This window comes from Carlito syrichta, unplaced genomic scaffold, assembly GCF_000164805.1.
Source record: "Carlito syrichta isolate Samal-C Ts95f unplaced genomic scaffold, Tarsius_syrichta-2.0.1 Scaffold281728, whole genome shotgun sequence".
Taxonomy (NCBI): Eukaryota; Metazoa; Chordata; class Mammalia; order Primates; family Tarsiidae; genus Carlito; species Carlito syrichta.
The window spans coordinates 471,994-496,629 of record NW_007225824.1 but is presented as its reverse complement, the minus strand read 5'-3'; the positions used below and the strand labels follow the sequence as shown (position 1 = coordinate 496,629).

Below are 24,636 nucleotides of genomic sequence, written 5' to 3'. Positions count from 1 at the left end.
GCTAGCATTAATTATAGTGTTGTTAATTGTTATTAGTAATTATTTCTGCTTTTCCTAGCAGACTGAACTCTCTGAGGGCAGACACCATCTCCTATTAATCTTTGAATCCTCAGTACCTAGTATGCGTATTCATGAGGGGTTTGCTAATGGAATTAAATTTATCTTAGCAATGAAAGAGGCTAAAGCGTTTTAAAAATAAAAAAGCAAGTCTACTTATTTCAAGAGTAAACATAGAGACTCTTAAGAACTCTTTTTAAAAACATATACCTGCACAGTCTTCCCCCATCAGAAGAAATATAGACACATCGATCTGTAAGATTTGTTGAGATGGAAACAAATTCATTGATATATCCTGCTCTTCTCATCAGTCGAAATGTATTCACTAGCTTTTTGTGGTCTCGAATGACACCCAGGATGTTACCTAAGCAAAAAGAAAAAAATAGTTAAGACAGAAATAAAAAATAAATATAACCTGATTTAAAATATTCAACCAATAAAAATAATAAACAGCACCGAGTAGCCATATTGAAAATACTATTAACACCCACAGTCAGTCCACAATGCAGCAGGGAAGGAGCACAGTAGAGTGGTTAAGGCAGTTTGGGTCACCTGAAGTCCAGGATCACCCCTACCACAATCTGGCTGAGTGATGCGGAAAGAGTTAGCGTCATGTTCCTCATGAGTCAGCCCAGTGCTGGCAGCATGAACTTGAGATCCAGACTACCTGGGTTTGAATACTGGCTCTATCACTTCCATAGGGGGGTTGTAAAGATTAAACAAGTTTGTCTATGTAAAGCACTAGAACTTTGCCTAGTACCTATTAATTGCTATCATTAAACTGCTCTTCCTGTAATCATCATCTGTGAAATGAGGAAATTGGACTTTGCCTCTGGATTAGTGTGAGGATTCAGAGCAGTACTGCATGAAAGTGCAGAGTAGGAGCCTGCTCAATGCTAGCCTCTGGGATCACTGATACACTCAACAGTGAACAGCCTTGCTGAGGTTCTGACCCCTTACCAGCCCATACAGAAAAGGATAACTGCCTGCCCAGAGTGGGAGGATGTGGGAGAGGAGAAGAGGAGACATGTGAGGTAACTGGTGTCAGAGAACACTCATGAGAGGACAGGTACACAGCACAGACCACCATACCAAAAGTAGAAAGGATGAGGGCATACTTGCTGCTGAATCTCTGGAGGACATTGAAGGGAAGAGGTACGTGAAAGAAGCAATTGAATAAAAGGATTCTCTTGCCATAGGTTGTTGACATATCAATATCAAATGGCTGAATATAGTCAACTCACTATAAAGACTGGTCTGAATATATGTGCATAATGACTCAGATATCTAACTTATTTATCTTTAAAGAAACCATGTTGATTCTCATTCCACTGTGGATATGCTATCCGGCTGCAAAAGGACAGAAAGTAGCTAGTCTCTGCAATGTTACCCTTTAGTTCTGATAGCTGTATCCTCTCATAACCTTGAATAACCCAGCCAATAACTGATTCTGTGATTATTTTTTCTATCTTTAAAGAAGGTCAACCTGGACCCAGAATTAACGTATATTTGTGCTTTAAATACAAGGATAATAATGGATTCCTTCCCCCTTCTCACAGATTGTTTAGGATCAACATTTCTCCATAATATACCCACCGTTAAGAAAGACAAGAAACACATTTGGGTAAGAGAGCTCTTCCCCACATAATAAATTCACATCTTCTACTCCAAGGTTACTGGCTAATTTAACAATGGGTCCATCTTCCATGTCAGTTGTAATGTGTGTCATAAGGGCCAAGTTTTTAACCAAACCACATGCCTAAAAAACAAAAGACAGTAATTTCTGAGAACAAACAGTACAGTTGATAGTTTATGTCTAAAAACAGCTTACCACCGTGCTGGTAGCAATGTAAGGCAGTCTAACCTTGTAGGAAACATTTTGGTGATTCACACAAAAGGCTCTAAAATGTATACACCCTTTAACATAGAAGAATTTATCCTAAAAACAAGCAAGAATATACGAGGGGAACCCTCCCTCCAAAAAGAAATGTTTTTTGGAGGGCAGGCCCCTTGTAGTGCAGGTTTTCCCTGCTAGGTCAGTGTTCTAGGAACCCATCAGCATCAGTGTACCAGCTAGCATTATTGTGAGAGGCTGTGTTAAGTGTCAGCGAATTTTTTTTGTGTGTGGAAATTCTTTCGACACATTTGTCCATTTCCTCATGCCCACACCCGCTGAGTGTGCAGCAGTTTTTGACTAAAAATGGTATAGCCCCTGTGCTACACCCTCCCTGTTCACCTGATCTTGCCCAAGCAACTTTTTTTGTTTCTTCAATGAAAAAAGTCCTCAAAGGGAAACATGTTGCTGATGTAGAAGAGGTGAAACAAAAAAACAGCAGAAGCACTAAACTGACAAATTCAAAAAATGTTTTGACCAGTGGAAAAAGCATCTCAATAGGTGTACTGCATTCAATGAAGAGTACTTTGAAAGTAACTGAAGTTTAAACGTTTAAGAATAAGCACACAATTTTTTATAAAGAAATTCAGGGGTTTTTTTGGGTTCCCCCTTGTAAAATAATTTAGACACAAAAATGCTCAGCACTATTTGTAACTGTAAATGTTGATGATATCATAAATATCCAGCAAAGATAAACTGATTACAAAAAATTCCCAGATATCGGAACATTACAGGCATTATGGTGACACTATAAAATCAGTAAAGGAAAATGTCAATAAATGCAGTTGCATAAAAATACAAAATTTCTAGCCTTAAGTGAAAGAGTCTATAAAATAATTGGTCAGTACTTTAAAGTTTACTGGTCACGAAAGGCAAAGAAAGACTGAAGAACTCTTTCAACTTAAAAGAGGTAAGAAAACATGACAACTAAAAACAATGTGTGATCCTAAAGCAGAAAAAAAGACATTAGTGGCACAACAGGCAAAATTTGAATAAGGTCTATAGATTTTAGTATTGTTATCAATGTTAATTTCATGAGGCTGATAATTGTGCTATGTTCATTAATATGATCAATCACATTTGGGAAATCTAGGTGAAAGACTGTAGAAACACTTTGTATTACTATTTTTGCAACTTTTTTGTATGTCTAAAATTATTTCAAAATGAAAAGGAAATAAATCTTTTTAAACTCTACACAACCCCAAATAATTCTAAAACAAAGTATCAACAGGGACAGAATATAGCAATTAGAATGTGATATGTAAAGATTATATCTTCAATCTTTAAAAACTATTTCCTATAGTAATGCACAAAGCAGATACTTTATCAAAGTTAGCTAAAGGAATCTCTGGGAAATCTTCTGTCTCAAAGTTCAATTTGTATAAATTATAAAAATTTGACACACTGCATAATTTTAGTGTGAATTTCCTTATGGTTTAATATAAATTAGAAGAATAATTCCTAAAAATCACAACTCTACACAGACTCCGATTTTCACCTCTTCCACGTCATAATGAATTCCTACATTTTGGAGTCTAAGTCTTTTACTTGTCAAAATTTGATGACTTATTTATTAATTCAGCATATATTCATAAGGCCTCTACTCTGACTGAGGTTCTATTCCAGGAATTTGAAGTACAATGGTGAACTTTCTAGAATTTACAACAGAATCAAGTGAAACTAACAATGGTAACATAAAGGAGAAAGGGTCAAGACACAGTGAGTAGTGGGTGCTATAAAAAAACCAATTCAACTCCCTGGTTTAGTGTTTAGGTAATTGCTTATGCTTCCTATTAAGTGAGTCCAGATCACATTTGGTTTTGGACTGTGCACTACTAGTTGGCTGCAATGAGTCTCCAAAGTCCTCCAAGTACACCTAAGGAAAATAAGGAGCTGCTCAAAAAAAGCTCCTCATGAGCATCAAAGGTGATGGCTCTCTCAATTTGTCTTCACATTCTTACTCACTTTTTGCATGGTTTCATTCTTGGAATAAACTGAAATAAACATGAGCATTGTGGACCATGTTTCTATTTAGGTGACATCAATCAAATGCTTCTGTAGGTCTTGGTTTTGGAATGATACTAATATATTATAGGCAAGCACATCAATATTTGGCTGCCAGATAAGTGGACAACCAAAATAAGGGACACGGTCTAGAGGATGAGAACAAAAGCAGAACCCTACCACCCCCAAACCCCATAGGAGTTACCTCTGACACAACACAGACTCCCTAGGTACCTTACCTCTCCTTCAGGAGTGTCTGAAGGACACAACATTCCCCACTGAGATGGCTGGAGGGAGCGAGGACCACTCACTTTTCTTGTTTTTTCAAACTGGGAAGAGATTCTTGTCATCATGCCCAGCGCAGATATATATGACAAGCGAGACAACACTTGGGTCACACCCTGGCGGTCCATTTTAAATCTCTTTAGAGACCAATTTCCCTGTAAAGAGATGAAAGACGTAAGATTATACTTAACCCAATCATATACTGCCTGACACTGTGCAGTTCCTCTTGGAAGTGCATCATAGGAACTGCGTGTTTATGAAATTAGAGCCGTTATTATACTCAGAAATCAAAATGTCACAATTAAAATTTAGTCAGGTCACTTGCTGGGGTTTTCTAGGAATAAATGAATATTACTATGTCTAGCAACCATCTCAGAATGCTTTGATGCAACCTTATCATATCAGAGCAGTCATCTTCTGAGGAATGAATTATGTACTCAACAAGCAGACCTTTCTGCCTGAAGTAAAAAGCTAATTGACAAAACACTAGGAATTTCCGTACATATTTAAGGTCAAACTAGTTTGAAGCTCAAAGAGATAATTTCATGTTGGAATGTGTTATTATTTGGATGTCTTCCAAAGTTAGTCTAAAGTAGAGGTAAATATAGCAATAGAAGAATAACTTTGATAGCAGTTATTAAGAATAATGAATAAACTGTAGGCTTCTTAATCAAGGCTTAAGGAATCTAAAAACTGCAGATATATTAAGAAATATTGTATAAATTCTCTGTTGCCATCATGTCACTATTAAAATAGAGTCATATGAAATAAATCTTAACATCAAATTTACTTTATCTTCTATGCATGAAATATATTGTATTACTTTAAAATGTTATTTTATAGCAGCATTAATTATACACATTAAGTAATATTCTCAAAGATAACTTAAAAATTAAGGTTAGAAATTTTTTTCGGGGGGATGAGTTGGAGTCTCACTGTCACTCAAGCTGGAATACAGTGGCACAGTTACCACAGGCAGCCTCAACCTGCTGAGCTTAGGCAATCCTTCCCCTCAGTCTTCCATGTAGCTAATTTTTCTGATTTATTGTGGAGATGAAGTCTCTCCATGTTGCCCGGGCTGGTCTTGAACTCCAGGGCTCAGGCTATCTTCTCACCTCAGGCTCCCAAAGTGTTGAGAATACAGGTGTGAGCCACCGCGTCCAGCCAAGAATTGTTAAAATGTAAATCTCTGGTAACATGAATTAACAGCAGAAAATAGTATGCATCATAAAAGCAAGGTAGAAAATAAAATGTAAAAAAAAAAGGTTGACTCAATTATCTTTCTAATTCCAAAGAGAAAAATTGCATCTCAGGTGATTCATTTCTCTTTTGAGAACTCAGTGAAAGTTACAAATGTTCTCTTGAGAAAAATACACAAAGGCCCATGAATAAAAATGTTTACATACAATTTCAAGAGAGGATGTGTGGATCCCAGGTTAAAAGCTTTCATAGTAGAAAAACTGTGGCCGGGCTCGGTAGCTCAACCTGTAATCCCAGCACTTTGGGAGGCCGAGGTGAGTGGATTGCCTGAGCCTGAGGGTTCGAGACCTGCCTGGGCAACTTGGCGAGACCTCATCTCTACAATAAATCAAAAATTAGCCGGGCGTGGTAGTGCGCACCTGTAGTTCCAGCTACTTGGAAGGCTGAGGCGGAAGGATCACCGGAGCCCAGCAGGCGAGGCTGCGGTGGCCAGGAGCAGCCACTGCACTCCAGTCTGGGCGACAGAGTGAGACTCCAACTCAAAAAAAAAAAAAAGAAAAACTGCTAGGGTTTCAGAAGAAGATTACGTGATCTGTTTATATTAAAATATATGACTTTGGGGGAGCTCCCTCACAAATTAAAGTTTGATCATTTGGTCATTATTATATTGATTATTATATACAGAACCTCGAGTTTTTGATAAATTGGAAAAGAGCTAAATTCTAGGAAGAAAATCTTCCTATTACAAGGTAAAGAAACAGAGCAAACACATACATCCCACAAAGTAACTTCCTGTATTACTTATCCAGTTAACTCCTTTTATCCTTGGAGCAAGAATGAATCTAATTTACTAGATTCATGCCCGAGAGTAAGAGTAACTAAGGTAAATAAATATTCAGCTCAGAGCTAAAGTAAGACAGCAGCCATTGGCAAATAGGAAGTAGATGGGGAGTGAAGCCAAGATGTTCAGCAAAAGAATTTGTTCTAGTATTCTGCAGGAGTATTATAAAAGGGAGAGACGAGAAACAGACAAGAAGTCTAAAACTGTTCCTTTGAGAAAAATTTAATTTGGTGAAAGCATTCTACTGATGGCAACACTTGCAGAATTTTAAAGGTTATTTTTCTGGTTGCCTACAGATTGGGGCGCACCTGCAACAAGGCCTACTGCTGCTTATTCTAATAAGCAGTCCTGTCAGGGAGGTAAAGCAGTGTCATTTAAGGGCAAAAGAACGACTCAAAATAGCTATTATGACCTGAAAATCATGGGTCAGGAAGCAAGGAAAAGCAATTCTAATAGAAGTGTGTTCAAATACTCTTTAGAGACTTCTCCTCAAATGTGCAGAAATCCACCTTCAGACAAGTCTGGGCCACCAGAGTTTCATGTGCCTAAGCAGGCACAAAGGCCTGGTTCACCTCAAGTTTAGATGTAGCTGTCACTGCAAGGACTGCTCACATAAACCCACTGTAGATTTCTAAAGTAAAATATTGAAGCAAGTCTGCACTAATTCTTTCATCGTTAAGGGCATCAACATGTTACACTATACTATGCTTTTGTTGGGGCAAAATCCCATCCATAAAACTAATTTTATGTCAGGCATACAAAACACGAACCAGACTTCATCAGATAGACCTATAGCTGTGCTTTAAGAAAAAGGGAGCAAAACCCTATCTGATAACACCTTTTATAAATAGCCCGAGGCCCTGAATACACAGCAGCTGTGAGGACTGAATTCATTGCTCATACAAGGAATAGCTGATAGACCTTTCAAGAATATAAGCCTATTGTGAAATGAAACATTTTGTATTATATTGGACAAAAGTTGCCAATTAATAAAACAGCCTGAAATATGCCAATTTTACCACAGAAGAAAAAGGGGGAAAGAGCCCATTAAAACTACAGCTATTAACAGTTAAACTAAAATTTTTCTTCTAGGTAAGAGAATCTATTTTCTTGTTGCCTCATATGACAGGAATTATAATTTGGCAGAAAAGTTATAGTAATAAAACTCCTACTGATGACATTTAAACTTTACCTTTCAAAGTAGCAAATCTATAAATTGTAAACATTTCCTCAAGTGTGTGTGTGTGTGTGTGTGTGTGTATATATATATATATATGAATATATATATATCTCACTTGTATTCTCAAAGTACATTACAAGTCTCCATTCCACCAAATAGATTTACAAATAAATTACAAAATCCTAAAAGAAGGCCTAAAGACTTACAGTAGAAATGGCATTCACCATGCCATTGGTAATCTGGTCTTGGCGCATGTGTTTCACCACATCAAACTGGGCTGCTCTTTGCTTAGGAATCACCTGGTCTGCAATCTTCTTCATTTCAGAATTAAATTTTTTGAACAAATCTTCAAAAAGAAGAGATAAAAGCTAAAAAAGAAGAAAAAAAGGTAATTTTTCAAAACACATTACTGGGGTATTTTAATAAATTTCAGGTCTTGATTAAGGTTTTATTTTTAAAAACAAGATGGAGAAACTGCTTAAAACTGAAAAAAAATATATTTTTAAATCAAATTGGACAAATATGTACACAATTTTCTACACTATGCTAGGTGTCGGGAACAAGAGCAAAGACAATAACATAATAATCATTGCATTCAAAGGCATTTACTTTAAACCAATCACTTTCAAACTTTTAGATTTCACTGACTAGTGACTTAATTTTTAATTTTACAAATAAAACTTTACATTAAAATCTAAAAGGGTGAAAGGAAAAAAGTTACCATTAAAATGTCTGAAGACTCCAAAGATGTTGTACCATTTGAACTTTTCTACGTCATTGGTGAAAATGTAAATTGGCACAATCACTTAGAACAGTTTGCCATTATCTACTCATCCCTTACACCCCAACACTTTCTCTTAGGTATAGCCCCTTCAGCAGTGGTTCTTAAACTTTAGTAGGTTCTTGGTTGTTCAGCCGAGAACTAAGAGCTACACCATTAGCTCTTGTGGTTTTCAGGCCTTTGAACAATACTACCAGCTTCCTTGGTTTTCTCCAGCCTGCAGACAGTCTGCAGAGGTGGGTCTTCTCTACCTCTATAATGAGTCAATTTCCATAATAAATCCCTTCTGTAATAGCATCTGTCTGTCTGATCTATCTTATCTATCCTCCTATTGGTCTCTTTCTCTGGAAAACCTTGATTAATAAAAGGATATCATGAGTAAAACCCAGAATGTAGAAAATGATTTAGAATAAAAGATCCAGTTTTTCAAGAAACACATAGAGAACCTATACATCAAAAGGAATTCAAGAGACATAGCAACCAAATGGACTGTGTGAGATAAGTTCAAATATCATTTGAACAATTCTACTATAAATAACACTTATAAGGAAATCAGGGAAATTGAATACATAATGAATCCTTCATGACAGTGAGCAATCTTCAAAAATTTAGGTGTGAAAGTGGTATTATGATTTTTTTAGTCATAGCCTGTTGAGATAAATTTTTAAGTATTTATAGAATATTATTTGATATCTGAGACAGTGAAAGACTGATAGGACACTTTGTTTAACAACCCACTTTGAGAGTAAGGGGAACCCAATTCCCAATTTGGGAAAGAAGCGAGAAGGGTACAGATGAAAAAAGATTGGCTTCTACTGGTAACAAATGAAGTTTTGTGATGAATATATGGGAGTTAATTTTACTATTCTATTTTTATATGTTTAAAAGTTTTCTTATTTATTAAAAATATCTACCCCAAAAAACTCAAAGTACTTAGAAATAAATCTAACAAAAGAGGCACAAGACCTTCTTGGACAAAATTATACATCTTTATTGAAAGACATCAATGAAAACTTAAACAAATGAAAAGAAGAAAATATTCATGAATAAGAAGACTATATATTTTAAGATTACTAAATTTCTCCAAATTACTGTGCAATTCCAATGTAACGCCAATCAAAATTCCAAGAATATTTTAAGTGAAAATTGACAGAATAATTCTAAAATATATATGGCAAAGCTAAGACTCTGAAACAGCCAAGATACTCCTGAAAAACGTGAAGGAGCTGGGCTCGGTGGCTCAGCCTGTAATCCCACGCCTTTGGGAGGCTGAGGTGAGTGAACTGCCTGAGCCCGCGGGCTCAAGACCCGCCTGGGCAGCGAGACCTCATCTCTACAATAAATCAAAAAATCAGCCGGGTATCATAGTGCATGCCTGTAATTCCGGCTACTAGGAAGACTGAGGCGGAAGGATCGTTGGAGCCCAGCAGGTAGAGGCTGCGGTGGCCGGGAGCAGCCACTGCACTCTAGTCTGGGCGACAGAGTGAGACTCCAACTAAAAAAAAAAAAAGAAAAACGTGAAGGTACTAACGAATGCATAGACAAACTGACCAATGGATAGAACAAAGAGTCCAGAAACAGACCTATACATATAATAAAACTCGTTATGTGATACACATGCATTTTGGATCAGTGGGGAACTGGTTATCTATTTAGAAAACAAAACTGAATTCCTCACTTCATTCCAGTTAACCAAAGAACAAATACCAAAGGCACACATTTAAAAAATAAAAAGCACTAACTCTATTAACAAAAAAGTAGAACGCAAAAGGTACGAAAACTCTCCCTGAAATCAATAAAGAAAATGCAAATAATCCAAAAGACATTTCAAAGATGAGAAATCATGAATGGTCAATAAGCACATGAAAAGGGGCTCAGTATTATTAGTAATGTAGGAAGTACAAAGTAAGACCACAAGAAGACACCACTTTGCATGCATTAGCTAGACAAAAATTTTAAGTTTGATACCAAGTCACAGTATGGAGATCATCAGGACCTCATATACAACGCAATGTATAAATACTTGGGAATAGGAGGCTGAGGTGAGAGGATTGCCTGAGCTCACAGGTTTGAGACCAGCCTGGGCAACTTGGCAAGGACTCATCTCTACAAAAAAAAAAAAAATCAAAAAATCAGCCAGTGGTGGTACGTGCCTGTAGTTCCAGCTATTTGAAAGTGTCACTGCACTCCAGCCTGGGTTACAGAGTGAGACTCCAACTCACAAAACAAAACAAAACAAAACAAAAACTTGAGAAACTAGTCTGGTATTCTCCAGCGAAGCTAAAAATTTAACTTGGCTCCATCACTAGGCAACCCTTGTAGAAACTCTTGCATATGGGAACAAGGAGCTAGGCATAAGAGCACTAGTTTAAAAAAAAAAAGGAGGGGGAAATCATACAAAGTCCTTAATCAGTAGAATGGATAAAGTGGTATTTATCACCGTACATCATACCTTCATACAATGGAATATAATACAAAAATGAAAATGAACTACAGTGACATACAACAATATAGGTGAATGTTGAAAGAAGAAAAAAATTTAGGAAAAATTACATGCTATGAATCTATTTTTATAAAGCTCTAAAGGAAGCAAAACTTATATTGTAATAAATGATTTTAAGACCTTAAAAACTTAAATGATATAACAAACCAAGAAAATAACAAATACAAAAATTCAGAACTGAGTAAGGAGCACAAAGGTAAACTAAATGGTACTGATGTAATCTAATACTTTTTCAAACTCAGTCATGCTAAGAATGAGCCCTGTGTGAATGGTGTATGGTGTATGCAAAGACACTGCCTGCCCAACAGGAAGAAACGACAGACGATGCCCCCACCCCACGCTGCTCTGTAAGATTCACTTCTCACAGGACTGTATAGAGGGAAGCAGGAAATGAGATTTAGTGAAATATGCTTATATTGAAGATTATCCAAATTCCATACTGACCATATTCCTGAATGTTTATAACCAACTGGTAGATTTTTCAGTTAGAATAAAGAAGTTATTCAAAGCAAATGTGTCGTTTCCTCTAGCTAGTACTGAAGAAAGAATTTCCTAAGTGGGATTGGTTTTTATGCTTTTCTCCCTTAAGTTATACATGTCCTTTCACTATTCTACTAAAATCTACTTTGCAAATAGGAAAGTCTGGATCTTGGACTTGAATTTACCATGTTAGAAGTGTTCTAAAAAGAAAACTTCCTCCTCTGAGTTCTTAATCCTTTCTTATAGTCAGTCCCAGCAGTTTCACTAATGGAAAGAAAGAATATGGGAATGCAAGCAGGTGCAGAGGGGTGAGAGGGGATGAAGAAGCCCATTTCAGCAACTTCCTGTGGAAACTGGCAGAAGGAGTTTGAATAAGCATCCTGAACAGAATCAAATGGTCTATTTTAATTAGTCCCTTACACACTTAGACACTTTTGTCTCAAATTATGACAAAGTTTTTTTTTTTAAATCTCTGCTGAATTTATTGTAGCCCCTGATTCAAACACAAGGAAATATCCCTGGTAGCAAACAAGTAAAAAGTAAGGACACATTCAATAGAAATACTGCCTCATAATAAATTTCTCTGTCCCTAAAATTTCAGTTTAAGAGAAAAATGTCCAGTTCACAGAACAGTGAGAAACCACAAGGCCAAGCCACACAATAAACCACATTATTTAGGTCAAGAGTAAAGTGACTATAAGGGATGGAATTCTAGGGATAATATTCAGTAGTGTCCACTGCTAGTATGAGGCCTTTCAGCCTGCTTAAGACAGGAGCACTAAAGAGCAAATCATATTTAAGGAAAAAATGCTGACAGCTCATCAATTGATTTTCAATGAAAATGCTAAAAAAAAATTAATAAAGAAGTTAAGCTGCTGAAATACTGTTTCACCAATTAGCTTAATGTCAGAGAATTCTAATTAGGCGTCTTGAGATTGCTATTTAGTGTTTAAGCCTTCAGAGTGCCAAATTCTCCTTTTCACACAAACTGGTTGCAAAATTAAAGACATTAGGCAGCCTTAATTACATTATCAGAACAGCTGGGATTAGGCAATCTCTGAAGTCAAGACGGCCTTCTTTTGTCACAGGGTGGAAATCCCTGGCTTTCCAGGGTGCCGGATTTTGGTGCCATTCCATATCTCACCCATACAAAGCAAGCTGCATTAGAAACAAAAAATTTGCAGACAAAGAATCGAGTAATGCTCAGCAAATAATGAACACATTACCGAAAAAGAAAAGGTAGGTGAAAAGATTAAGCCTGAAATCGGTAGGTTTTGCTAACACCTCTACTGGCGGCTGGCCTGCCAACCCTCTGGTGGCAGTAAGACTGAGGGAAAGCTCTGTGAACCCGCTTGGCCAGTGGAGACAACTCTGTTATCTAAAGCTGAAGCACATTTATACTCCCTCATCCCATGGGGTGTGAAATTAGCAGCTATTGTTTTTTCACATTTTTGCCAACACAATGCCTTTTATGTCTTTACATTGTTTATAAAGCTATGTCTTCTTGCACATGGGAACCTTCTTTTTAATTGAAATTTTTTAAGCAACAGGATCGTCTCTCCTTTCCCCCCTCCCTTCTCCATTCCTTATTCCTCTAAACAACCAACATTTTGTTTAATGGACTAATTTAACAACATGATTTTTCCCAATTAAAAAGCAGCAAAAATTGGGATTGATGGTAGTAGAGATAATCACAATTTCTTGCACAGCGGTCAGTCTGAAGGTGACCAAAAACCCACCTGCAAAGCATCAGTTATTAACCAAACAGAGCTTCCTCAGCAGTCCAGATATTAATTTTTATAACCTAAAATTACAATAATTTCTTAATTTTAGTTGTAATATCTGCTGTTATCATCCCAGCACCACCACCTCTCATGTATAATATTGCTCTAGCTTCCTAACCAGTCCACTCTTGGCCTGTTCTTCTCCAATCAGATCTTTCAAATCTAAAAATCAGATCCTGTCACTCCCTTGATCAAAACCTTTCAATGGTCTTCCACTGCATCTAAAATTAAATCCAAGTCTCTTTCCATGGCCTACAGGACCCCAGGTGATCAAGACCTCACCTAGGTCTCCTATGTCATCTCTCACTATCCCTCCACCTCACTCACTGACCCTCTGTCAGTTCTTCCAGTCCCTAAACTCATTCCTACGTTGGAAGATGTGCACTTGCTTGTGTCTCTTGCTGGAATGCAGTTCTCCAGGTTGCACGAGATTGATATCCCCTCATTCAAGTCTCAGCTAGAATGTGTGAGGACTTTGTTTAAAATAAATCATGTTTTCAAAGAGATTGGCCCTGACTATGTGCCTAAAGTTTCCCCCAGCAACACCCAATACTCTAACATTAGCCTGTTTGGGGTTTTCTTTGAAGACTTATAACCATCTAGAAGTACTGTATTTATTTACAATACTTGTTTACGTGTCCACTGTTGGTCTCCCCTATCAAAATGCTCTTGAGGACTGGTGCCCCGACAGTTTTGTCCACCATTAATCTCCAGTGCTTAGTACAGGGCCTGAACTTCATGTGGAAAAAAAGAGATGAATATAAATGATTCCTACCCTCAAGAATGTTACAGTCTAAAGGGGGAAAGAAGCATGCAAGTACAGAATTACACAGTAATTCGGCACGCAAATGAAGACTTGAACAAATTGCTATTGGTATTAGAAAGACAGAGCGACCGACGACGCCCGGTGTTGACAGACGGTTTCAGCGAGAATGACTCCAACAGTGATGAAAGAGAAAGGGGCTCCTCACTAGACGGAAGGTGAAGAGGAGACAAGGGAGGGCAACTTCGGCGGAAGGCACAACTCCAAGGCATGGACTGAGGAAACAGCACGTGGTGTGTCTGGGAAGATGCAAATAGCTCACGTCGGCACGAGATGACGCCGGAAAGGTTTTAGGGGTAAGATCATCAAGGATCCTACCAACTCTGTGAAAGAGTCTAAGTATCCTTCTACGAGCAATCTGTGCTTATGAATTCTGCAGGAGTTTCAGAGGAAGTGGAAGGGGAAGGAGGCAGAGAAACAAGCTCTTCAAGCCATCTCCACCAGAAAGGGATAGCTTTTATCTGTTTTAATAATGGGATTCCAGTTAAGAATTCAGGCTTTAAAAAACCTTGAAACATACATCTGAAGCTCAGGCCTGCTGAGGATGTGCCTGAGAAATGAACCTGTTTCATCCAATCTCAGAAAATGCCCAGGAATGTGTTGGGATTGCCTTGGCTACGTGACTAGGCAGGCACGTGGCCAGAGCCTCCAGAATAGACAGATAGGAGGGAGCAGTCAAGAATCAGAGAAGGCACATGAAGGAGTGCTGGTATTGTGTTCATTTTTAAATTGAGGGGGAATATATATAAGTATTTGCTTTATGAGACTCACCACACACACATATTATTTTTCATAACTAAAAGGCACATACATAAAAGCAGGTATAAGCCGGGCTCGGTGGCTCAGCCTGTAATCCCACGCTTTAGGAGGCTGAGGTGAGTGGATTGCCTGAGCCCGCGGGTTCGAGACCTGCCTGGGCAGCGAGACCTCATCTCTACAATAAATCAAAAAATCAGCCGGGCGTGGTAGCACATGCCTGTAATTCTGGCTACTTGGAAGGCTGAGGTAGAAGGATCGCCGGAGCCCAGCGGTCGAGGCTGCGGTGGCCGGGAGTGGCCACTGCACTCCAGTCTGGGCGACAGAGTGAGACTCCAACTCAAAAAAAAAATTAAAAAATTTAAAAAATAAATAAAAGCAGGTATAATGTCAATTTCTGTTATAATAGACACATTCAATTGATTAGATTTCTCCTCAAGTCAAAGGGCTTGGCAGTAATGGTCAAACAACATTCTCAAACACACATACTACTTTGAAAATCTATTTCACATGAATGGGGACAAACTGTCCTTTTTATGATTTCTTCTGAAATTGCAAAACCTGACTCCTAACTTGCATCAGAGGTCTCCAAAGAAGCCCCACAGAACTTAGCATAAATTCTCACAGAGGCATGAATAGCTGCAGGCCAAGAGTTTCCAATGCTATAACTTTAAAATGCCAGTTAATAAAGATATTTGTATATGCAGAGGGTAAAGGAGAGGATGGGAGAATGTTTCTGGGAAAGGGCACTAGGGATCTGGGTCAGATGGGAAGGAAGTTCAGAGGGGGGAGAAACTCACTTTTCACTGTAAACATTTTTGCTTAAAATTCTTACTATGCTAACTTTTAAAAAAATATTTGTACTGAGAATTATGACTATTTTGATAAATTTTATAATTATTTTATAAAGTTTAATTTCTTATTTTTACCTTGACATTATTTTTAAAAGTCATAACTTTTTTTAAAAGTAAAGATATTTGGTTAAATTAGTAAAACAAACAAATAACTATGAGAATAACAAGAAAAAGTATCTCAAGCTTCACAAAATCTCATTCTAGGTCGTCTGGTATCATTCCCAGGTATATATCACCAAGAGAATTCCAGGGGACTTGGGAAGTAGTGCCTCCACTTGAAAGCATGCTAGTGCTTTATACAGACATATCCCGAAGTCACCACCATATCCTTAATTATTAAGGAAACTTGACATCCTCTTCTCATCAATCACACCATCCCTCTGTGACAACCACAAGACTAGTTTTATCGGTAGAACTGCCACCAACGACACAGATCCTAAGTTGCTAAAAGGTGATTTGGCTGCCACTTCATTCTCTAACTTGGCATCTTCCATTAACCACGTTACATCTCACTGTAGTTACCACACTGCTTCAGGGAGAAGCCATTCAAATAGCTGAAGCACAAGATCGAGAAGATTGTGTTTGTGTCTTAAAATAATTTTAGTAGCAAAGTGGAATATGAATGGAGTTGGGGTGAGGCTAAGAACTGAGAGACTTGTTGGAAGGTTAATGCGGATACTGAAGGCGTGTGCTGTAATAGCTACCCTGGAGATAAATGAGAGATGCATTTAAGAAGTGGAAAGGCAGGATTTGATTATCTGATGAGCCTGATGTATGATGCAAAGAAACAGAAAGAGTCCAGAATGATATAGAGGTTTGTACCTTGGGTGAATGGTAGACGACACTGCTAATGACTACAAAAACAAAAGAAGAAAAACATGTAAGAATTCAAAAGGGGCTTTAAGGTAAACTATTTTAGAACATGCAATTAATTGATTCATTACTTCGACAAACATGTGATGAATATCTACTATGTCTGAACATCTTATCAGTTGCTCAGTTTATAAGGATGAACAAGAAAGACACAGTCTCTGTCCTCATAAAGCTTCAAATCCACTGGGAAAAAGGGACCTCTGCTGCTTGCAGCGTAGTGGTTTAGATTCTCTGAGCAGTCTAGTTGCTGTAACATGACTAGATTCTGGATAAAGTATGCTTCTCATGTACTGCTGGGCTTTCAGAAAGAGTAAGAAAACTCAATGAACTCTTCTCCCCCAGCCACTCCTACGCTACAAGAGTCATAAAATTAAACAACGAGCTGAAGCCAGGATAGGAAGTAGAGAGCAATAATCAAACCCAAAGGTAGAATTGTCCTGAGAAAAAATACTGATACCAGCTTAGTAAATCTAGGTTCAGGGACAAGGTAAAGAAAATGAACTTGAAACTCATGTAATACTCAGACCCACGTAAGAAGACTAGAGAAGTCCCAGGTCAGCAGCATTACCTGCAAAAGAAAATACATATCCCTGAAAGGAAATATGCCTAGTATGGTCACCCAGGATCTAAATTCAATTAGTTCATAAACAAAGATCATTGAACTCACAAGCAACCAAGCTAACATGGGTGAGAATAATCAAAAACAACTGAAACAGGAGCTTTAGAAATTAGATATTGGAATTACTATATTTCACGGATTCTAAAGGTTTTTTTTTTTAACTTCTGTATATCATTCTGGAAATGGGATATATCTTATAATTTTTGGTAGCTTAGCACTGTGTCATAATTTAAGTGGCAATGCATTGTATTTCTTAGTGGAAATAAAAATAATGGTTCGAAGCCAGGCTCGGTGGCTCAGCCTGTAATCCCGTGATTTGGGAGGCTGAGGTGAGTAGATTGCCTAAGCCTGTGGGTTCGAGACCCGCCTGGGCAACTTGGCAAGACCTCATCTCTACAATAAATAAAAAAAAATTAGCTGGGCATGGTAGTGCACGCCTGTAGTTCCAGCTACTTGGAAGGCTGAGGCGGAAGGATTGCCGGAGTCCAGCAGGTCGAGGCTGCAGTAGCCGCGAGCGGCCACTGCACTCCAGTCTGGGTGACAGAGTGAGACTCCAACTCCAAAAAAATAAATAAATAAACAAATAATGGTCCATCATATAATTGATGGCACATTAGATTAAAATATAGCATCAGATATGAAATTAAAATAACTATGTGAATAAATGATGAAATAAAAAATATACAAACAAAATAATACCAAAAATGACCACAAAGCCAGTCTTCTAAATTTTCTGAATGTTTGAAAATTTTCGTCATAAAACATAAAATCAAAAAATTACCACAAAGATATGCAAAAGAACTTCCATAAAAGTAATGGACTAAACATGACTGAATAGAAAATGAACGGGGAGCTAAATGAGAAGAAAAGTTGCACAGAAAGCAGTAAAGAAACAAAAATGATAGAAATAAGATAGAGGTTAAGAGATGTGAAGAAAAAAATAAGAAGGTCTAAACAGATCTAATTGGAAACTTTGAAAAAAAAGAAAGACGGGAGATAGACAGCATTTGAAAAGAAAATGGCTGAGAAATTTTCTGAATTGATTAATGACATTAATTTGTGAACTGCAGAAATACACAGGTACCAAGCAAAATAATAAAAAGAAATTCACACCAAGGCATATCATTAAAAAACTGTAGAATAGCAAACGCCAAAAGAAGATCTCAAAAGCACTGGAGAGATAAAACAGAATACCTACAAAAGTACTAAAATTAGGCTCTGTGTCATTAAAGGTGTTGTATACATCATTCATTTAAGGTCTTAACAGTCCCATAAGGTACACAGTATGAACTCTGTTTATGACAGGGAAGCAGCAGCAGAAAGGGGTTAAAAAAAAACAGCCAATGATGGAGCCTGGATCCAAATGGTGAGAGAGAATAAATATCAATCTAGAATTGTACATCTAACAAAACTCTAATACTAAATACGTAAACTTAAGAGTTTTGTCAGATACATACTTCTAGACTGGTATCTTTCATCATTATATAGCCAACAAAACTCGTATGCCAAAGACTTAAACTTGGGAGCTAAAACTATAAAACTTTTAGAAGGAAACACCAGGACAAATCTTCAGGATATTGGATTTGGCTATAATTTCATGTGCAGGACACCAAAAGTACAGGCAACCTGAGACAAACATAGATAAAATGGACTTTTTCAAAATTAAAAACTTTTGTGCATCAAAATATTATCAAGGAAATGAAAAGACAACCTATAGAATAGAAGAAAACAGGCTGAGTACCGTGGCTCATACTTGTAATCCCAGCACTTTGGAAGGCTGAAGCAGGCAGATTGCTTGAGCCTAGAAGTTTAAGACCAGCCTAGGCAAAATAGCTAAACCTCATCTCTACAAATAATCAAAAACTAGCCAGGCATGGTGGCATGCACTGGTATTCCCAGCTACTCAGGAAGCTGAGGTAGAAGGATTGTCTAAGCCCAGGAGGTCGAGGTTGCCATGAGCCATGATTGTTGTGATCACGCCACTGCACTTCAGCTTGGGTGACAGACTCTGACTCAAAACAATAAAAAAAAGAAAGAAAATATATGCCAATCATATTAACTGATTTTTTAAATATATTCAGAATATATCAAGAACTCCTACAACCAAACAACAACAAAAAACCCAATTTAAAAAAATAGGCAAAGGATTTGAGTAAATATTTCTTAAAGAAGATATACAGGCCAGTGCAGTGGCTCACACCTGTAATCCCAGCACTTTGGGAGGCGAGGTGGGCAGACTGCTTGAGTCTAGGAATTCAAGACCAACCTGGGCAACATAGTAAAATCTCGCCTCTACAATAAAAAGTAAATTAGCTGAGCATAGTGGCATGCACCTGTAGTTCCAGCTAAGCAGGATCATGAGGTGAAGGGATCACCTGAGCCCTGGAGGTCAAGGCTGCTGTGATCTGTGATCACTGCGATTATGTCACTGTACTCTAGCCTGGGCGAAAGTGAGACCTTGACTAAAAAAAAAAGGGGGAGGGGGGAGAAAAGATACACAAATGACCATTAAGCACATGAAAAGATGTTCAACATCATTAATCATTTAAAAAATGCAAATTAAAATAGCAAAAAGGATACTTGTTTATAGTATGTATGAGAGCTGAAAACAAAAAATAGCATTGTCTTGTTAGATTTTAGATGGGAACATGTGTGTAGAGTGACTCACATTTTGTGCAGCTCTGCACATGCCTGCAAATTACTGATAAAGTGCCATTTGGGGGCTACAAATACATTTTAGCAAGCAGGCAAATCTGCAAATATGAAATCCATAAGTAATGAGGTTTGAGTGTATAAACTGGACAAAATATTAAATAAAACAGTTACTCGAAATGCACTGGACAGTGTCAAGAAGCAAAGAGAAACTGAGGAAAAGGAACACTTATCAAAAGGAAACAGTTCTGAGTTTCCCATTTGAAGCCTTTTCAACTAAGAACCACTGTCCCTGGCTCATCAGAATGCTAAAACTTGGGAAAGTTGTAGTCTCACTGCATTGATGAACCAGAAGAAAAGATCTGAGTTGAAAAGTAAATGAAGAAATCCCAAATTCTACATTTAAACTCTGTTCAAATCCCCAATTGACTGTTAAGACTTCAAGTAGCCCAGATATTTAAAGAAATTAGTTAAAGAACTAAGAGAGACAGGGATTTTCAGCCAAGTTCACTGCCTTAAAAAAAAACAAAAACAAACAAACTCAATACTCTTTAGAGGAATGCAACAGAATCCAAAGCCTCTACAATTCATCATCTACAGTGTCCATCAGGATACAATCCAAAGTTACTAGAGTTAAGAAACAGAAAAACATGACTCACACTTAAGAAAAGCTAATAGAGTGTCCTCAAAATCAGGTGTTGAAATTAGCAGACGATTTTAAAGCAGTTATTAAGATTCAAGGATGTAAATAAAATTATGATTGTGATGGATAAACAAATAGAAAAGCTCGATAGAGAAAAAGCTGTGAAAAAAATACCAAATGAAATTTCTAGAATTGAAAAATACAATATCTAAACTAAACAATTGACTACATGAGTATAACAGGATATTAAAGATGACATAAAAGTAAACTTGAAAATAGACCAATAGAAATGATCCAATCTAAAGAAGAAAAAGATCTTTTTACAAAAAAATTAACAGAGCCTTGATTTCCAAATGTCTAATAGTATAATTAGAGTCAGAAGGAGAGGAAAGAAAATAGCACAAAAAAAGATATCTGAATAAAGTCTGAAAATTTTTGGTAGACATAAATTTACAGATTAAAGAACTTGTAAATCCTAAACAGAATAGAGAAAATCACACAAAGGCACTTTAAAAACCAAAGATAAAAGAAAATATCAACAGCAGCCAGGCCTCTAGTCTAGTTCTTTAAGGGTAATACCTGATTGAAATGCTAAAAAATGAAGTTTCAAAGATTTTTAGACACTTGCTAGCCAGCTGAAGGAGATACACACTCTTAAAATAAGATGTCATTTTTCAGCTAAGACTTAAATGAGATTTAGAGACATCCTCACTAACCTACTTCTACCACATCACCAAAACAGTCAAAGGATCGTTTAACTTGCCTATTGCCTCTCTCTCCCACTATACTGTAAGGACTAAGAGAAAAGGGACTTTTGATTGTCTAATTCCAGCTTGTATACCTAATACCTAGGAACATGCCGAGAACAAAATAGATGTTTAATAAATATTTGTTTATTAGCCGGGCTCGGTGGCTCAGCCTGTAATCCCGCGCCTTGGGAGGCTGAGGTGAGTGGATTGCCTGAGCCCGCAGGTTCGAGAACTGCGTGGGCAGCTTGGTGAGACCTCATCTCTACAGTAAATCAAAAACCAGCCGGGCGCAGTAGCGCGTGCCTGTAGTTCCAGCTACTCGGAAGGCTGAGGTGGAAGGCTCGCCGGTGCCCAGCAGGTCGAGGCCGCGGTGGCCGGGAGCGGCCACTGCACTCCAGTCTGGGCGACAGAGTGAAACCCCCAACTCCAAAAAAATTAAATAAATAAATAAAATAAAATAATTTTAAAAAATTTGTTTATTAAATAAACAATAATACTTAAAATCATACTTCACTTCCTACATACAGAACGAGGGTGAACATCTCAACAAAAAATATAATACGGTTAGCATGCTACTAACATTTAAAGAATTAATATTTTCATAGTTAAAGAAATTCTTAAGTCTAAGAGACAGTAAGTCATGTGAGAAATGTTTATACTTCAAACACGCAACCAGTATTCCATTCAAGTGTCTTCCTCCCATGTAAAGTGAAATCCAAATTAATTTTTGTTTAAAATACGATTTTTTGACATAAAATAATTAAATCACCTGTCCTGCCAATTCTAATCGCTTGTTACCATAATAGTCTCTGTCATCAACTTTATTATCTCCTTGGGCCAGAATTACTCTTCGCACCATCACTGCAGTATAGATACATTTGGCTCGAAAGTTGAATTCCTTAACCTGTAATTCAGAAATCAGAGAAAAATTTTGAGAAAACGCATGCTAAAATTTAAAGCGTTTTAAGAAAACAACCAATATTATAACATTTAAGTAAGAAAATACTGAATCGTTATGACTCTCCCTATTCAAAGAAAATTCAACTAGTCTGTAAACTTAATGAGAGCTGAGATAATGACTTTTCATCTTTGTACTCAGTACCTATGAGTACCTTTACTTCAAAGAGGACTACTATCATCTCCTTCCCTTCCTATATACTTCATGCCACTCCTTCATTAGAGGTGGAGTCCATCACCCCCTTAGGATTGGCATGTGATTATTTGACCAAGAGAACACAGTAGAAATCATGTCAACCCAATTCCAGGTTAGCCTTTAAGTATACTGGCAGCTTCCACTTCCTTTCTGTTAGAGTCCTGAGACACCATGTGAAGAGCCCAGAACCCTGAGTTGTGCAGAGAGAGGCTACATGGAAAAGCACCAAGGAGTCAGAGATATAATTGAAGAAGCCATCTTGGAGGTCCAGCCCAATTGAGCCTTTAGATAACTCCAGTTGAGCTCAGCTGCTGTCTGTCTGCAACCTTACGAGAGACCTAAAATGAGAACTCCCTTCCCACCCTAGGTTTAGCCCACTCAAACCACTGAATCATGAGAAATACAATAAACAGTTAAGTCATTAAGGTTTGGAATTGTTTGTTACACAGTGAAACAAGAATAGTACTATAACAGTGTTTGGCACGCAACAAATATCTGTTGAATGAATGGACTGATGAATAAATTTGCTACAAATGTTCTAGTCAATCTTTTCTTATACAAACACCGAAATCCTTATGAATAAGTCTGGCTCAATCAGTAAGTTGAACCAGAACTGGTAAAATAAGTGCACTAGTTTGTTTGGGGACACAAAAATTTGAAGTAGATCCATTCCCTACATCTAAAAAGATGAATTATCTGAGTCCAGGAGATTGAGGCTGCTGTGAGCCGTGATCATTGTGATCACGCCACTACGTTCCAGCCTGGGCAACAGAGTGAGACCCTGACTCAAAATAAAATGAATTAAATTAAATAATTTTTTTTAAAAATGTCACATTCTGAGAGTGTGGCCTGAGCTTCTGCCAATTCCAAGGAATATTTTATAGGCTTTTCCATAGAGAATACACAGTATTAGACAATTTTTTTTACTTACCTTAATCATTTAGTAAAATTCCAATGAGATTCTTTTTACTAATTGTGTCACTATGCCAAAAATTTGGGAGATTTTTTTAAGAGATAGGATCAATCTCTGTTGCACAGGCTGGAATGCTGTGGCATAATCAGAGCTCACTGTAACCTCGAACTCCTGAGTTCAAGCCATCCTCCCACAAAGCCAGAACTACAAGTGTTTACCATCACACCTGGCTAATTTTTTAAATTGTTTGTAGGAGGGAGGGTCTCGCTATGTTGCACTTATGTGATCCTCTTACCTCAGCCTCACTCCCAAAGTGCTGGGATTATAGGCATCAGTCATTGTGCCTGTCCTAATTCAGCAGATTTAAAAGAACAGCAAGCATTCTCCTTCGTACGTTTTGTTGTTACTGTTAAGAAATTCCACTCAGTAATACAGGATGTTAGAATTCTGTATGTGCTTCAAAAAGTTCATTTTTCTTCAAAGAAAGTTTTATTTTTTCTCCAGGTCAATTTATTTTCTATTAGTGAGAACTTTGCAATGTATTAAAAGAAATGTGTTTGGAATGTGGTAAAAGAAAGAGTAACCTAAAAGCGACTATGTCATCCTGTACCCACAAACCAATTACATCAGTAAGAAGGTCTTTCAAAAGAAAAGTCTCTTGTTCATTCCCAATAAAACAAAACAAACAAAAGCCAAAAAATCCCCCACAATCAAACACCAGTTACCACAACACCAAGCAGAAAAACCTAGTGTCTGGGCAGCTATTAGTAATTTACATTCTCAATTGCTATGTCCAAAGCTGTATGGAGCATCTCAGGTACATTTAATTTACAGATAGCTATAAGTAATTTACATTCTCAACTGCTATTACCAAAGTCATATGGAACATCTCAGGTACATCTAATTTATAGGTAGCTATAAGTAATTTACATTCTCAACTGCTATTTCCAAAGCTGTATGGAACATTTCAGGTATATCTAATTTTCATTTTATTTTTCTGATCTGAATGTGACAAGTTACATTGAATATCTCTTTTAGTTGTAATTACCTTTCTTATTAATGAGAAAATGAAGCAAACTCTCATTAACCACATTTTCAATTTAAAAAAATCCCATTTTTCACATTTCCCTTTTGCATAAATACTGACAGATTTTCCTAAGACATTTATAAGTAGAAATAAATATGGATATTTATAGCAAATGACCTTACTGTACTTTATAAGGCCACTCCTTCATTAGAGGTCGAGTCCATCACTCCCTTGGGATCAAACTCTAACTTATTTCACTTCCTGTTTTAATAACTATATGTTGAAAAGCAAACCCTAGGTCTAAATCAAAACAATGAGTTAATATTAGCCCATTTTTCTGGGACTATTCCCAGAGTCATAAGGAGAGTAGCTGACATCACTAATCTAGTGGCTGATAGCATTTTTTGGTAGAATACCAATAGTAGTTCAGATATTACTTTGCAGCCAGGCTCGGTGGCTTAGTCTGTAATGCCACGCTTTGGGAGGCTGAGGTGAGTGGATTGCCTGAGCCCACGGGTTTGAGACCCACCTGGGCAACTTGGCGAGACCTCATCTCCACAATAAA

General features: G+C 37.4%; 1 protein-coding gene across 1 annotated transcript in view; it reads right to left on the bottom strand.

The window, feature by feature from the left end:
• The window catches only part of POLR3B (RNA polymerase III subunit B), a 130,500-nt gene that overhangs the window by 61,370 nt on the left and 44,494 nt on the right, over positions 1–24,636 (bottom strand). Inside the window, exons 12-16 of the mRNA XM_008052564.2 lie at positions 21,748–21,882; positions 7,668–7,829; positions 4,195–4,395; positions 1,654–1,816; positions 268–421 (exon numbers count right to left, since the gene is read on the bottom strand). Of these exons, the coding sequence (XP_008050755.1) occupies positions 268–421; positions 1,654–1,816; positions 4,195–4,395; positions 7,668–7,829; positions 21,748–21,882 (815 nt within the window). The remainder of the gene's footprint in view (positions 1–267; positions 422–1,653; positions 1,817–4,194; positions 4,396–7,667; positions 7,830–21,747; positions 21,883–24,636) is intronic.